Raw genomic sequence first — 15,834 nt, forward strand, 5'->3', positions numbered from 1 at the left:
ATGACAATCAGTTTGTATTGCTAGTATTGTGGGTAGGGATAATGGTTAATTGTTTAGCTACCTAGCTTGCTACATGTCTAAACAAAAGTATCCACTATGCAAGTAACTATTTAGTTGCACCTTCTGTATCTTGTGCATGTGACAAATAAACTTTGACTTTATTTGATATAGTATGTTTACCAGAGACGGTAATGTGAAGAAAAACATGACCTGCACCAAAGTCAGATTAGGATATAGGCTAAGGACTAGATAAAGTTTATTTTTGCTACTACTTTTTGCTTCTACTTTCACCACTTTTAGTCTTCAAATCTTTGGTTGTTCACTACACTATCTTATTCACTCTGTTTAGCACATGGCTTCACATGTGAACCCTTAAAGAGATGGGTGGGGCTAAGGGCCATTTTCTCAAAAGTGAGGTTACAAGTTTATCAACTTTCAAAGCAGAATTACTTTCCTATTGTTCCTCAACTGCAGTGTATTATATACAATTCCTAGCTCTGAGTCTCTACCTTTATGCAATGTAAAAAACACAATTTCAAATTTTGCTACATAAGACCGAATCAAGGTGGTGGGTCACATATGGTCATTCTTATTCACACACACTAAGATGGAAAAAAAAACTATACAATTAGAATGATAATGGTGATTTCACACAAGTTGTTTGACAAGGCATTTTAATTATATTTCAAATCTGAAAAGACTTTAGCTATTTTGCAAACCCTCAAATAGATCTATGGATCTTTGTTTAACCAAAAGAGAATAGAAAGACAGGCGTGCAATACTGATGATGCAGACCAGATGTTTTAACACAAAGTTTCCATTGATTAATGAGGGAGAAAAAGACAAGGTCATTTCCCTAACAAACACAGTTTAGTCATGGCCTGGCATCTCCCTCAGTCCCAGTGTTGGTCCACACACTTTACATATCCACAAACACGCAGGCCTTGTGAGCCAGCAGCCCCCTTTCAACGAGGTGCTGAAATAGGAGAGAGGAGGAAGAAAGGTCATTTGTCGAGGAAACTGTTTCTATGGCAACACAGCATTGTTCGCATGCCAGCAGGTACAGCGTGGCAATTCAAGACTGACATCACTTCAATTGTCTCCTTTCAGGCCACTCAAACACCCTGATTGATGGTCTTATGCATATGCAAATGAGCTGCATGTCCAGGACTGGCAGAGTGTTTGTGGTCTGAAAGAGATAACATGAGTGGGTAAGCTGAGGTGACCAGGCCTGTCAGATCTACCTGCACACGACTGAAACTACAGGGATACGGGCCATGTCCAGTGACAAACAGGATGAAAAACTGATTTGTCTTGGAGCTTTTTCTCCCCCCCATCCCCGCCCTCCTCCGCACAACCCCCCCCCCCCTCCCCCAAAAAATGTTCTATAAGTAAAGCCATCTGAGCTGAGTAGCACTGATTGAAAAAGCCACCCAGTATTTCCGTGATAAAACCCATTACTTTTCAGAGTGATACAAAGCCCAACCTGTGCCTCATAGTGCAAATCTAAATTCTTGAGAGCCCTAGGCAAGTCTGGACTGTTAATATAAGTAATAATGATGCCAGAGATTTTGTTCCAAAGAAAAATCCCTGCTGAGCTGAAATAGAGGACTCCCAGCCGCTTTCACTGAAACTACTCCATTTCTCAGGTACATGGGAGAACAAACCTTAATGAAAGCTCATAACTGTAATGAAATCGAATATGTTTCTTTCATTTTCTGTCTCAGAGTTCCTCTCTCGCTTCACTGCATTTTCCCTGATTTTAGTAGAAAAAAAGAAAAAGAAAAGTGAAGGTGCAGAAGGGGAGAGAAGTTTGGAGGCATAACTGACATATGGGTTTCACTTATGCCCTAACATCCAGAAGGATTCAGACTTGGCATGCCTGGTTCTAATCAATCTCAGAAGAGAAATGCAGCCGCATTTCCTAGGCAAATAGAGCAAATACTTTCTTATTAAACCGTGATCACGGGCATGGCAAATCTTTGATATCTATCAGCTGTACAGTATATGAACATTAATCAAACTGATCTCTCTCATTTATCGCCATACATTGGCATTGATCATCCCCATTTTGTCCTCATTGCTGCGTTTAACATGCTCTCTGATCTCAGTCACTTTGCACAGTGCTTTTCAGACCGATCAGAGTCTGTGGGCCACTGACATATGCAGATCCTGGAGTTCCAACCTTATAGATGCCCATTAGGGTCATTTCAGAGTGTCCTATCCTGCTCCTTGCCTGATTGTGGAGCATCTGTCTCTGACTATTTTATTCATGAGATTGCTCAAAAATCTCTGGCCCTCAGAGTCCTCCATCAATGCATCAGGGTTCCACTCCCACCATCACTAACATATTGCTGTGTTCCCTTTTTATCTTCTCAGATGAGGCAGCAGCTATTAGCTATACTTTGCTCAGAGCACAAGTGGATGAGTATACTCAGTATTTCATGTACACATTAATTGGATGACAAAATCTTGGTTAACACGATGCATTGCTCTCTGGCTTGAACATCAGCATGATCTAAAAGGCCTTCATCTAAACATGAGAATGGACATCTTTTGTTGTTGAGTTGAAGTAGCGACATTCTGTACATTGAGTTCAGACTAACTAAGATGACTGAAAATATATGAAAAGGTTCAGGGAGAAAGAAAGACCGTAATAGCCTTTACTGGCTTGAAGCTAATTATCTTAGCAACGGGGGCTTAGTTGTGGCGAAGACATTAAGGGCTAATGTATCCCACCTCTTTCACCGGCTGGCTCAATTTCAAAGCCAGGCAAATTTTCAAGGTGTCTGCATCCTTGGAATTCCACATTACAGGCCATTATGTTCTGGAGGGGGGTGAAAAACCAAGGTTCACTCCAGTGCATTATTGTTCATCTTATGCAAAATAAAGAGGGAGCTACTTACGGGCTAAGAGTGCCCTGGTGTGGGGTCTAACTGGGACCCAGGAAGCTAATAGGGCCTCTGGAAATGAAAGGAACTGCAACACACTGTGGAGCTGGAATTACACTGCCTCCCTTCCCTTGGATTTAACAATAGCTAATTGCTATTGTTAATAGTACCACTACTGAGATCCGCTAAAAATACCACTACTGAGATCTGAACCTTCAAAAGCAAACCTTTGCCCAGATTTATGAAATGCAACTAGACCTACAGTACTAGTCAGAGGATTGGACACGCCTACTCAAGGGTTTTTCTTTATTTTTACTATTTTCTACATTGTAGAATAATAGTGAAGACATCAAAACTATGAAATAACACATATGGAATCATGTAGTAACCAAAACAAGTGTTAAACAAATCAGAATATATTTTTTATTTGACATTCTTCAAATAGTCACCCTTTGCCTTGATGACAGCTTTGCACACTCTTGGCATTCTCTCAACCAGCTTCACCTGGACTACTTTTCCAACTGTCTTGAAGGAGTTCCCACATATGCTTAGCAGTTGTTGGCTGCTTTTCCTTCACTCTGCCGTCCGACTCATCCGAAACCATCTCATTTGGGTTGAGGTCGGGGGATTGCGGAGGCCAGGTCATCTGATGCAACACTCCATCACTCTCCTTCTTGGTAAAATAGCATTTACACAGCCTGGAGGTGTGTTGGGTCATTGTGCTGTTGAAAAACAAATGATAGTCCCACTAAGCCCAAACCAGATGGGATATAGCGTATTGCTGCAGAATGCTGTCGTAGCCATGCTGGTTAAGTGTTCCTTGAATTCTAAATAAATCACAGACAGTGTCACCAACAAAGCACCCCAACACCATAACACCTCCTCCTCCATGCTTTACGGTGGGAACTACACATGCAGAGATCATCCGTTCACCCACACCGTGTCTCAAAAAGACACGGCGGTTGGAACTAAAAATCTCCAATTTGGACTCTAGACCAAAGGACACATTTCCACCTGTCTAATGTCCATTGCTCATGTGTCTTGGCCCAAGCAGCTCTCTTATTATTGGTGTCCTTTAATAGTGGTTTCTTTGCAGCAATTCTGAACCGTTGATGTTGAGATGTGTCTGTCACTTGAACTCTGTGAAGCATTTATTTGGGCTGCAATTTCTGAGGCTGGTAGCTCTAATGAACTTATCCTCTGCAGCAGAGGTAACGCTGGGTCTTCCATTCCTGTGGTGGTCCTCATGAGAGCCAGTTTCATCATAGCGCTTGATGGTTTTTGCGACTGCCAAGAGAATGCCAAGAGTGTGCAAAGCTGTCATCAATGCAAAGGGTGGATATTTGAAGAATCTCAAATACAAACTACATTTTTTTGGTTACTACATGATTCCATATGTGTTATTTCATAGTTTTGATGTCTTCACTATTATTCTACAATGTAAAAAATAGTAAAAATAAAGAAAAACCCTTGAATGAGTAAGTGTGTCCAAGCTTTTGACTGCTAATGTATATACACACCACACTAGGGCTATCCCAGACTAAAGAAAATCTTGGTCGACCCGAAAGTCGTCTTTCGACCAATCGATTGGTCAACATTTTTAAATGTGTATTTTTCCATATATAGACACACCCTATGTGTTTTAATAAAATCAACTATATGCATTGAGCTTGTCTGATGCGTTAATCTTACCGTTTGATGAAATAACACACAAATTACTCAAGAAGGAGCCAGAGATCTAGATAACCAGAAGACTAAAACCTTAACCTCACTAGACCATTCTCCTCCATTTCCGGCTGGCTTTCGCAGATTCTGCCATTACTCTCCTGAAGTTGCCGGTAATAGGCTACATGAGGAGTTGGCAACCTTTCTCATGTGGAATGCCAATTTTTCTTACAATTTCTACAGATCTGAGTGCCAGTTATGGTTTTCATATGCACATTTTCGTGGAACAGTTTCATTTAATTTATAATAACGTCTTCTTATCTCAAAATCATTGTCATGTGGTTACTCAAAATTCTATCCAAATCTAAATTAAAATTATACAAACCTAAAAAGTAACTTCTATTGTCATTGCCAACTATGTAAAAATAGCCTACATAAAGCCAACAAATAAAAACATTGCAGATAAAAACATTATCAGAAAATATCCTGATAAAAAATATATATCCTATAAATCATATTGGCGATGCATGGCCTGTCTGCAACGAACTTGAAACATTGTATCAACTATTAACTTGGGGTCTGGCCGAAGAAAGCTTGAGCTAGCGAACTTGCAACATTGTATAAAATATTCTGGGCACACCGAGTTTCCAGTTCCAGTGAGCTCGGGACAGACACAGCTGTAGACTATTTGTGCAAGGGATAAGAAGCAGTGCTTGACTTGAGCAGGAGCTCACCGGAGCTGAGTACTGACACCTCAAATGTTCTACTGCTTGAGCTCCTGTTCCTCTTAAAGAATATTAGCTCAAAAGTATTGTGGTGCTCCTGCACCTCAATATAAACAGTACCAGCACCCAGATTGAGTACCGGAACCTATTTCAGTCCAAGTAAAGCACTGATAAGAAGTAATCAGGTAGGCTTATTTTATGACGTTTCCACTGGATCAGAGCATGACATTTTTCCCTTTCATGCTGAGTGGTTATTGAAAGGTAGAGAGCTGGAAAGATTTTTCAAATACATTGAGGAACTGTTGTCATTCTCAACAGATTCGTTTGCTTGCTGTTTGAGGTGAAGAAAACATTACCTTGAGAAGTTCCACAGCTCATTAGTGGTGGTGCGTTAAGCCAATCAGAAATACTGTCAGATCCCCAAATGGGCACATTTACAGTGCCTTGCAAAAGTATTCACCCCCCTTGGTGTTTTTCCTATTTCGTTGCATTACAACCTGTAATTTAAATTGATTTTTATTTGGATTTCATGTAATGGACATACACAAAATAGTCGAATTTGGTGAAGTGAAATTAAAAAAATAACGGAAAAGTGGTGAGTGCATATGTATTCAACCCCTTTGCTATGAAGCCCCTAAATAAGATCTGGTGCAACCAATTACCTTCAGAAGTCACATAATTAGTTAAATAAAGTCCACCTGTGTGCAATCAAAGCATCACATGATCTGTCACGTGATCTCAGTATATATACACCTGTTCTGAAAGGCCCCAGAGTCTGCAACACCACTAAGCAAGGGGCACCACCAAGCAACCAGCACCATGAAGACCAAGGAGGTCTCCAAACAGGTCAGGGACAAAGTTGTGGAGAAGTACAGATCAGGGTTGGGTTATAAAAAAATATCTGAAACTTTGAACATCCCACGGAGCACCATTAAATACATTATACAAAAATAGAAAGAATATGGCACCACAACAAACCTGCCAAGAGAGGGCCGCCCACAAAAACTCACGGACCAGGCAAGGAGGGCATTAATCAGAGAGGCAACAAAGAGACCAAAGATAACCCTGAAGGAGCTGCAAAGCTCCACAGCGGAGATTGGAGTATCTTTCCATAGGACCACTTTAAGCCGTACACTCCACAGAGCTGGACTTTACGGAAGAGTGGCCAGAAAAAAGCCATGCTTAAAGAAAAAAATAAGCAAACATGTTTGGTGTTCGCCAAAAGCCATGTGGGAGACTCCCCAAACATATGGAAGAAGGTACTCTGGTCAGATGAGACTAAAATTGAGCTTTTTGGCCATCAAGGAAAACGCTATGTCTGGCGCAAACCCAACACATCTCATCACCCCGAGAACACCATCCCCACAGTGAAGCATGGTGGTGGCAGCATCATACTGTGGGGATGTTTTTCATTGGCAGGGACTGGGAAACTGGTCAGAATTGAAGGAATGATGGATGGCACTAAATACAGGGAAATTCTTGAAAGAAACCTGTTTCAGTCTTCCAGAGATTTGAGACTGGGACGGAGGTTCACCTTCCAGCAGGACAATGACCCTAAGCATACTGCTAAAGCAACACTCGAGTGGTTTAAGGGGAAACATTTAAATGTCTTGGAATGGCCTAGTCAAAGCCCAGACCTCAATCCAACTGAGAATCTGTGGTATGACTTAAAGATTGTTGTACACCAGCAGAACCCATCCAACTTGAAAGAGCTGGAGCAGTTTTGCCTTGAAGAATGGGCAAAAATCCCAGTGGCTAGATGTGCCAAGCTTATAGAGACATACCCCAAGAGACTTGTAGCTGTAATTGCTGCAAAAGGTGGCTATACAAAGTATTGACTTTGGGTGGGTGAATAGTTACGCACGCTCAAGTTTTCAGTTTTTTTGTCTTATTTCTTGTTTGTTTCACACAAAAAAATATTTTGCATCTTCAAAGTGGTAGGCATGTTGTGTAAATGAAATGATACAAACCCCCCAAAAATCTATTTTAATTCCAGGTTGTAAGGCAACAAAATAGGAAAAATTCCAAGGGGAGTGAATACTCTCGCAAGCCACTGTATATGCCTACATTTCCACTTAGGCCAGGTAGCCTATTGGCCTATATACTTCTATGCGTAATCAGGTGCGCATCCTTACTCAACATTGACAGTAGCGCTTCAAACAAAAGACAATGACTAAATTGAATTGACAAAACTCGTAAATGGAATGAAATACTGTAAACTAAAACTTGTTTCTCACAAGTATAGCAAAGGTTGTGCGCTCTGAAAACAATGTGTCCACTCCGAACAGTAAGACTGAAATAATAATATATTTAATGCATTAACATAAATTACCATAACCAAACAAACATTGTAGATTAATAATTATAGGAATTAATGGGAAATGTACTACTGGTGATATACAGTATGTAATGGGGAAATGATATATACACTAACAATCAAACGCAAACAATTCACACAATTAAGTTATGAAAAATGTATGTGCACAAATTGGCGGGAGAGAGCACATTCTGGAGCGAGAAGTGCATTGTGCATCTGGGCGCTGCATGGTCAATCCAACGTCTGCATTGGCCGTGCAGCATTTACCGTGATACGCCTCTGCAGAAGTCAGTGCATTCATACTTCTTGCGCTTCTCAGAGCAGTGCAGAGCTGTTGTGAAGGAAGTTGTCAAGGAAGTGAGTTTGTGTTTATACAGGATGTACCGCCCCTACCTACCATCAACCGAGCCCTCTGCATTGCTACAACATTTGGGAGGTGCATGGAGATGTAGTACGGAGCTCGATTTGGTCTCTGCATGCCTCCGAGGCTCAGTAATTGTGTCACACCCTCCATATGGAGCCTCCGACCACATTTTCGTATCAAGCATAAATTGGCTCTTAGTCTAGGCCTCCGCAATGGATTAATTCACTGAGATGGGCGCATATATATATATATATATATATATATATATATATATATATATATATATTTGCTACTGCTCAACTAAAAACAACTTGGTCGACCAAAAGCCTATCGACCAAACAATCGACCAGTTGACTAATTGAGGTCAGCCCTACACCGTACACCTCTATACCACTGGTGTACCACTGAGGCTAGCTCAAAGCGGAGATCTGGCGGAGGACAGGACAATTCTTATCCTTGTTCTAAATCCTGGATGGGGTTGGAGACAACACCACACTACAAGGCTAGTGGAGCCAGGATGGGAGGAAGGGGAGGACGTAACGACCCATGGCTGCAGTGTCCTGAGGCCAAGTCCTCTGTTGACGCTGTACTTCAACAGATAACCATATCACTGCAGCATGGCCATAAGTTAGGCAGAAGCAGCCAGAGAGGGTTGCTCAGAGGAAGAGGCCTTGGTAATACTGTGGAGACACAGGCTGGTCTGCTCAGTCATACAGGCCTTCCTAGTTATTCTGGCATGCTCAGTCACAAAGCTACATGGAAACTTAAATGCACCAGTGGCGACCCGTCATTCAGGGCAGGTGGGTGTCACATATCAGTTTGCAAACAATGTAAAAAAAGAATCATTTAGTTAATTAAGCTGCATATAAACATGGTCTATTTTATGCTTTGAGTAAGGCAGCTCCAAAATGCAGGTGTTTTAGCCTAGCTCAGTGCTTTATGTTGTGGAGGGTCAGCCAGCGGAAAATACGGAGCGTAGGGGTTGGTAATGTTCTCTAGTTGCGCCATGATTGGCTCAGTGTTCTGTCATTAATGGGGACACTACGTCACCGCAAAATCTACAGGGAGAGCTAGAAAGTTAAAGCCCCTTGGGTGATGCAATAGATTTACATTATAAGTGCCCATCCAAGCCTCCCGAGTGGCGCAGTGGTCTAAGGCACTGCATTGCAGTGCTAGAGGCGTCACTACAGATCCGGGTTCGATCCCGGGACACCCAAGAGGCGGCGCACAATTGGCCCAGCGTCGTCCGGGCTTGGGGAGGGTTTGACCAGCCGGGATGTCCTTGTCCCATCGTGCTCTAGCGACTCCTGTGGCGGGCCAGGCGCATGCACGCTGACACAGTCGCCAGATGGACGGTGTTTCCTCTGACACATTGCTGCTGCTGACTTCCGGGTTAAGCGAGCAGTTTGGCAGGGTCGTGTTTCGGAGGACGCATGGCTCTCCACTTTCGCCTCTCCCGAGTCCGTACGGGAGTTGCAGCGATGGGACAAGACTGCAACTACCAATTGGTTATCACGAACTTGGGGAGAAAAAGGGGTAAAAAATACCACAAAAAAAAGATGTGCCCATCCAAGAAGGCACAAGGTCATTGGCCACAGATAAAATTACATCAAATCACATTATAATTACCTTAGCTTTGATTGGACTGATCATGTCAACATTATACTTTCAAAATCTTAGCTAGCAAGATGAATCTACTGTCTACTGGCATTTACTAAATGTTCAGAAAGAAATGTAATGTGTAGATCAAATATGATTGTCAGATAGATTGGAATAGTATAGGTGATTGTGTGTGCTCTATTCATTTTATTTCTATATTCAACATGCCGTTCCAGATACAGCCCTGCCATTAGTTGAAGTCAGCCAATCCAATAGTTTCAGAAAAGTAGTTGCTTTCTCAGATTTGTATTCAAATTGTTAAAGAGGGAGAAAGGACAGAATAAATGGTGTCGATTGAGGTGACTTACAATCTGTGCATTAGAGCAGAGAGTATATTGTGACGCAACTAATGGAATTAACAAACTAGCGCCGCACAGCCTCTGAGGGCTACAGTAGTAAAACCAAACTGTGCCCTCTCACACTAAGCCCTCGCACTGACCTACAAATGTCATCTCACCATATCATCCCCTGCTATTCCTGTGTGCTCCTATTACTATGAGCATTGAAATTAATCAACGGGCAGCCAATCTCGTTATCAGTCCACATACTCTAGGCCCACTGCACCTACACAATGCACACAAAACAGCCTTTGAGGTGAATATACAGGCAGAGAGAAACCCACTGAAAGACAGGAACAAATAGACAGCCCTGTATGTCTCCTGCTGTTTCTTCAGATCACAGTGGCATGGCTATGATCTGGTATTCTGGGAAACCTGTCCTGGCGCGCCGCACCACTCGCCATCTCCTCACACTCATGTTGTTTGGCCCCAGACCCAATCCTCCTCTTCCTAAAGGCTCATTCATATTCCAGTAGTCTCTCCCAGACAAAGACAGCACACCAGCAGCCACAAACCCATCAATATTACATCCCAATCTTAGTCTGCGCAGCCCGCACACACAGCTCCTTAAGCCAAAGGACAAACGCTCCCCTTGACAATGGAAATGATCTATCATCTCTGTTTATGACAACTCGTCTACAAGCAGTCGCACACGTCACTATGGATTCACACAATGGTAATGGCTGTATCTTCCGCCCGTTCTCTCTCAAGTCTGTCCCAGCTCTATTTCTGTATCAAGATTATATTTTGTTGTCTACATCCCTCAATATTGCATTCTACCATAACCAAATAATCAATACTGTGCATACTATGTCTATTTAGGCCTGTATTTATGGCTTTTAACATAAGGCTTTATTCTGACATGTTTAAATTATGTTCAGGATTCTACTGGAACATGAAGGGCACATGCACACACAAAGATTAAGGCCCAGAACAAATAATGCGGGCAAATGAGAACAAACGACATTGGCGCTGTGTTTGGGGTAGAGCCGTGTTTGGTAATGGTTGAACCGTGTTTGGTAATGGTTGAACCGGGGAGCAGAAGTGCATGACATCAGATGTTGCGTGGAGCCAAACTGCTCTTAATGGAGAGGTTGGCTCGGCTCTCCGCGGCTGAGACGGCGTGCATTCTCATCAGCCCAGGGTCATTACGAGCCTACCCTGCTCTACCTGATATCCCCCACCATATGGCTGTGGCTGACACAGGCCCACACACACATCTGAACCCTGACTGCAGTGTTGAAGCTGTACACACGGACAGTTTTATGTCCTCATTTATCTCGGTGACTAATGACACATCACCTGCCAGGGAATAGGAGAATAGAGGGAACAGAAGGTGGAGGGTGAGAACAAGCACGTGTCCCTTTTGCAAGAAATTGGATCAGATGGTAGCAGAAACTTCACGAAGTCCATCTCAAGCAGTTGTGTTAAAGTTCTGGTGCATTCTGTCTCTTTTCTGTCTTCCGCGCTCTCTCTCTCTCTCTCGCCCTCAATTCTCATATTCGTCAGGTGACACCTGCTCTCCATGGTAAAGTCTATCCATGGAGGAAAGTGCTGTGTGATGTTTGAGTGAGAGTGAGGTGAGGACAAGGTGAGCCATAGCTCTGGGTGAGGTAGGCATACTGTTTAGTATCCTCAGCAGGTTTCTCCAGAGCTGCATATTCAACCCAGACACTCCTTCCTGCATGACATCTGTCTTTGTTCTTCCGTTGATATCTACCTGAGCTCATCTCCCAGGGCACACTGAACAATGCTATAGAGAGAGAGAGTAATGCAGTTCTGTGTGAGGCCTTAGCAGTTAATTCCACAGCAAACCCATCTCAGAACCACAGGCAACCGCTTAGAATGTGTCACTATAACTACAAAGTGAAAACGTCAAATAAAAATGTCATAATAAAACCTGCACCCATTGAATTACTGTACTGTGTAAGGCAATAGCATAACCTAGGTCATACAATGGTAGTGAACTCAGTACAAGTCACAATACATCTTTCATGTTAAAGATTAATAACAAATAGAGATAGAACTTCTATGTAGCACCTGGAAGTGTCTGCCTTCTGCTTTGAACGGCAATTCCCTACCACAGGAAAAGTTTCTGAAATTACCAGATTTACTTTAGTTAGTGCTACTTATTTATAACAAAATCCATCTAAAGGAAGCAGTGTGTATGCCACGGAGTCTGTCTGTCATGAGAGGGCTGAAAACCACAGGATAGTGGGTTTGATTCCCCGGACCACCATTCGTAAAATGTATGCACTATTGACTTTACGTCACTTTGGATAAAAGCGTCTGCTAAACGGCATATACTGTATACAATTGATTATTTCCACAAACAATACTGAACGATTACAGACAAGTGTTAGGACACCGCTATGCGACTGACTGTCTTTGATTGGGGAATGACCTTTGTTATCCATTTGACTAAAGTAGAATGATATTCAAATGTTTCCTTCATTTTAAACAAGGTTTAGATATGAATTCCCATGACTTTGACCAACAGGGTTTGTCTATGCTATGTTTCAATGACTTTCTAGATGTAAACTTTGTCGGTGCAGGGAGCCAGCAGCTTTCCATTCTATTAGGAATTCCTCCCCGCTGAGTGTCCGGGCCAGGAGCAGCCCAGCCTGTGAATGATGTAGCTTATCTCTCCTCCCAGACACTAATACGCCTGGCCACCATCTGACTGTGTGTTTTCATGAGCCCAACAGAGATGTGTTTGATCAAATTAATCAACGTGAGAGCTACAGCATTGTGCATACAATAACGTTTTGTAGACAAATACAATGTAGGAGCGGGCCCAACCTGTCACTCATCACGGTTTCATCCTCAAATTAATATTGATGGGCTTTAGTCTGGATCCAAACTAAGCAGCACATCTGTCACCCCGTTTTTAATTGACAAACTGACAGGAATGTTAAAAGCCTTTTTTGCAATTGTTTTCGCATGGGTTTAGTATCCTGTGAAATTGAATGAGAAAGGGTGCAGTTAGCTACTGAATATTCTGAGAGAGTTAAGGGTCATTGCTTGTCCAACCCCGTGAAGGAAGAATGAATAATCCACACTCTGTGGACCAGGAAAGTGATATTGGAGAGGCGCTTTTTACTGAAAATAACCAAATGATTTTCAAAACCGTCCCCCAAAAACTGTATTGGTTTGAGGTAGGGATGGGCATGAGTACTCGAGTACTCGAACGGATGTCAAAGCTCGATCTTTAACAGATTTTCTTTTTTTTCCAAATACTTTAAAACTATTTGGTGTAATGTGCTTTGTGGCTGCCCGAACGGGCAAGTGACATTTTGTCTTGAAGACAACGTTAATTTGCTTTGACTCTAGTGTTCAATTTGTACATGTGCATTTGCGAGGCACAACAAAAAAGACCCCAAGCCAAGCATCACACTGTCCTTCTCCCTAAATTCCCTTTCCGCTCCATGTCTCATTCAATCAATTGCGTTCCGACCACTCCCTCCACACACGCATGCTGAGTGCACACACAAGCTCCCGTTAGGCCTACAGAATTAAATTCCTATAAAACGTATCTAACTGATGGGATACACAAGCTACATTCCTTGCCAAATGACGACAGTTTTATCCCAAATGTAAAATGGACTTCTTGATTGTAGTAGAAAAATATGTGTTCCAACAATGAGCTGCAGTTTTGGAATAATTGCATCCTATCTATTTTCTGCTTAAGCTACTTTGCGAACTGCTAGTGTCATTTAGAATTGGTTAGTCTCGGCTATAACCCTCTAAACATAGACAGGTTCCACACTGAAAATATGCAAAAACATTAGTTTGATAAAGACAAAGAGCGTATTTTCATCAGAATCATTAAGCATAATATGGTAATATGGTAATGGTAATGAATAACAGCCATGACATCTGTTTGGTGAGTAGGCATATTACACCAAACAGATGTCATGGCTGTAATTCATTACCATGCCATGTTCAATGTGGAATTGTTCATCCATTTTGAAAATTTCGAAGAACAGATAGAATAAACTAAATCGAACGTCTGTATATCGAAAATAACACTGATTTTGGTTTGTAACCCTGAATTTTTTTTCTTTCAACTCGCTAAATCGAGCCCTGTTTCAAAAAATCTATTTTTGAGAATAACTGTTCCAGCCATGAGATGCACATCACTCTGCACTAGCAACTTTTTTCATTTGGAAAAATATTCTGTTGTATTTCATTCTATTATATTACATCATGTTTTTTAAAACTATAAAATAGGTGTGTCTTGACTGTGATAAGGGTTCTGGAAATAAGAGTGTCTTGTCTGCTAAATTACCAAAACAAGGCTATGCCATTGCACAGCCAAGCAAGCGCCACTGCTGTGGTTACTACCTTTTTGAAGATTGTGTTCCACAATATAATATAACCAGTTGATATTACGGTTTCAATAAATGAATCTTAAATGGCACTTGCTTTTTTATTGACTGACTATATATATATATATATATATATATATGGGCCAATTTAGCAATTATGATTTGTTATCTGTAATGGTTATGATAAATTAGGCATTGTTGTGATCTGTTGACATATAGATAAATGCACACATATTTTTTTCCAGTGTGGGCCTTTTATTTTTCATTCGAGTACTCTAAAAAAAATCATGCGAGTACTCGAACAGTAAAAAAATGTCATATGCCCATCCACTGATTAGAAATATACGTCACCTCTCTAAGATGTGCCAAAATAAATTATCCAGCTCAGGGCTCCAGCTATGTATTTGGTTTGCTAACTCGCTAGCTAAGTGGCTAGCTTGCAAGAGCAAGCTTCTTGGTTACAGCAGAGACAATCAATCCCTTCCTGGATCAAGATCCCTGCTGCCTACATTTGTTTTGTGCGTCCCTATTTGTTTTGCGCGCCCCTTGTGTGCACTGCCGGTAATACTGTATACCTGCTATGGTATAGGAATGGTATGAAGTAGAGCTGGGACGATAAACCAAAAATTATTGACACCGACCACTTATCGCAGGCATTTTACTGATATCATTCATTACGATAAGTAGTACATGAAATGAAATAAGTGTGCAAATATGGGTGATTGTTAATGGGACAATTGATGGCTACAACCATCAAACTAGTAGTAGTAGTTTAAATGATCATTTAAAAAACTGTGGCGCACATTGTTATAAACGTATCAGTCTGTTTATCGTCATCTCATTAATTCAGGCAATTTCTTGTGATATGGATTGTTGTCCATATTGCCCAGCTCTAGTATGAAGGTATGACCCACATCATGACAGAGACCATGGGAGGTTATCTTTAGTAAAACATGATCAAGATGCTGCGGACAGGACTAAAATGAAGACTCTGTGAAATCTTGTGAAACTAAGAGAATGTATTGAAAAACATCCCTGGTCAGTGGAGACAGAGACAGAAACAGAAACGTAGAGTTCACCTTGGCGGACGTACTCCTCGTGTTCGTGATGCACCAGCTCTGCCACACAGCCCCCGTAGCGTAGGCGCGTGCCGTGGTCGTAGGCCTTGAGCGTCTCGCTGGAGCTGTAGGACTTCTGGGTGGCCACGCGGCACTCCTCGGGCTCCAGGGACTCCGTTGCATGGTGGAAGTCCTTCCTGCAGCGGCCCCGGGTCAGGGAGCGGTGCCGGCGCTCCTTTGTGTCCATCTTCACGGCGACCGGCACTAATGCTCCGAGGGGATTGGCTTAGGTTGATGTGCTCACCTGTTAGGGGCAACAGTGAGGGAGAGGGGGAGAGAGAGAGAGAGAGAGAGAGAGAGAGAGAGAGAGAGAGAGCAGAGCTGGCATGAAAACTGACACATCAAAGTAACATGTTCACTTCCTAGAATACTAAGACCATGCTGAACTGGACTGCAAGACAGAGTCAAAAGAACTGGACTGAAAAC

General features: G+C 42.2%; 1 protein-coding gene across 1 annotated transcript in view; it reads right to left on the reverse strand.

The window, feature by feature from the left end:
- LOC311136024 (teneurin-2-like) overlaps positions 1-15,595 on the reverse strand; it is a gene marked incomplete at both ends in the record, with an annotated part of 210,857 nt that extends 195,262 nt beyond the window's left edge. The window contains one exon of the mRNA XM_084170087.1: positions 15,370-15,595. Within this exon, the coding sequence (XP_084026213.1) occupies positions 15,370-15,595 (226 nt within the window). The remainder of the gene's footprint in view (positions 1-15,369) is intronic.
- Positions 15,596-15,834: the final 239 nt, after the last annotated feature.

This window comes from Coregonus lavaretus, assembly GCF_964263955.1.
Source record: "Coregonus lavaretus genome assembly, chromosome: 10".
Lineage (NCBI taxonomy): Eukaryota > Metazoa > Chordata > Actinopteri > Salmoniformes > Salmonidae > Coregonus > Coregonus lavaretus.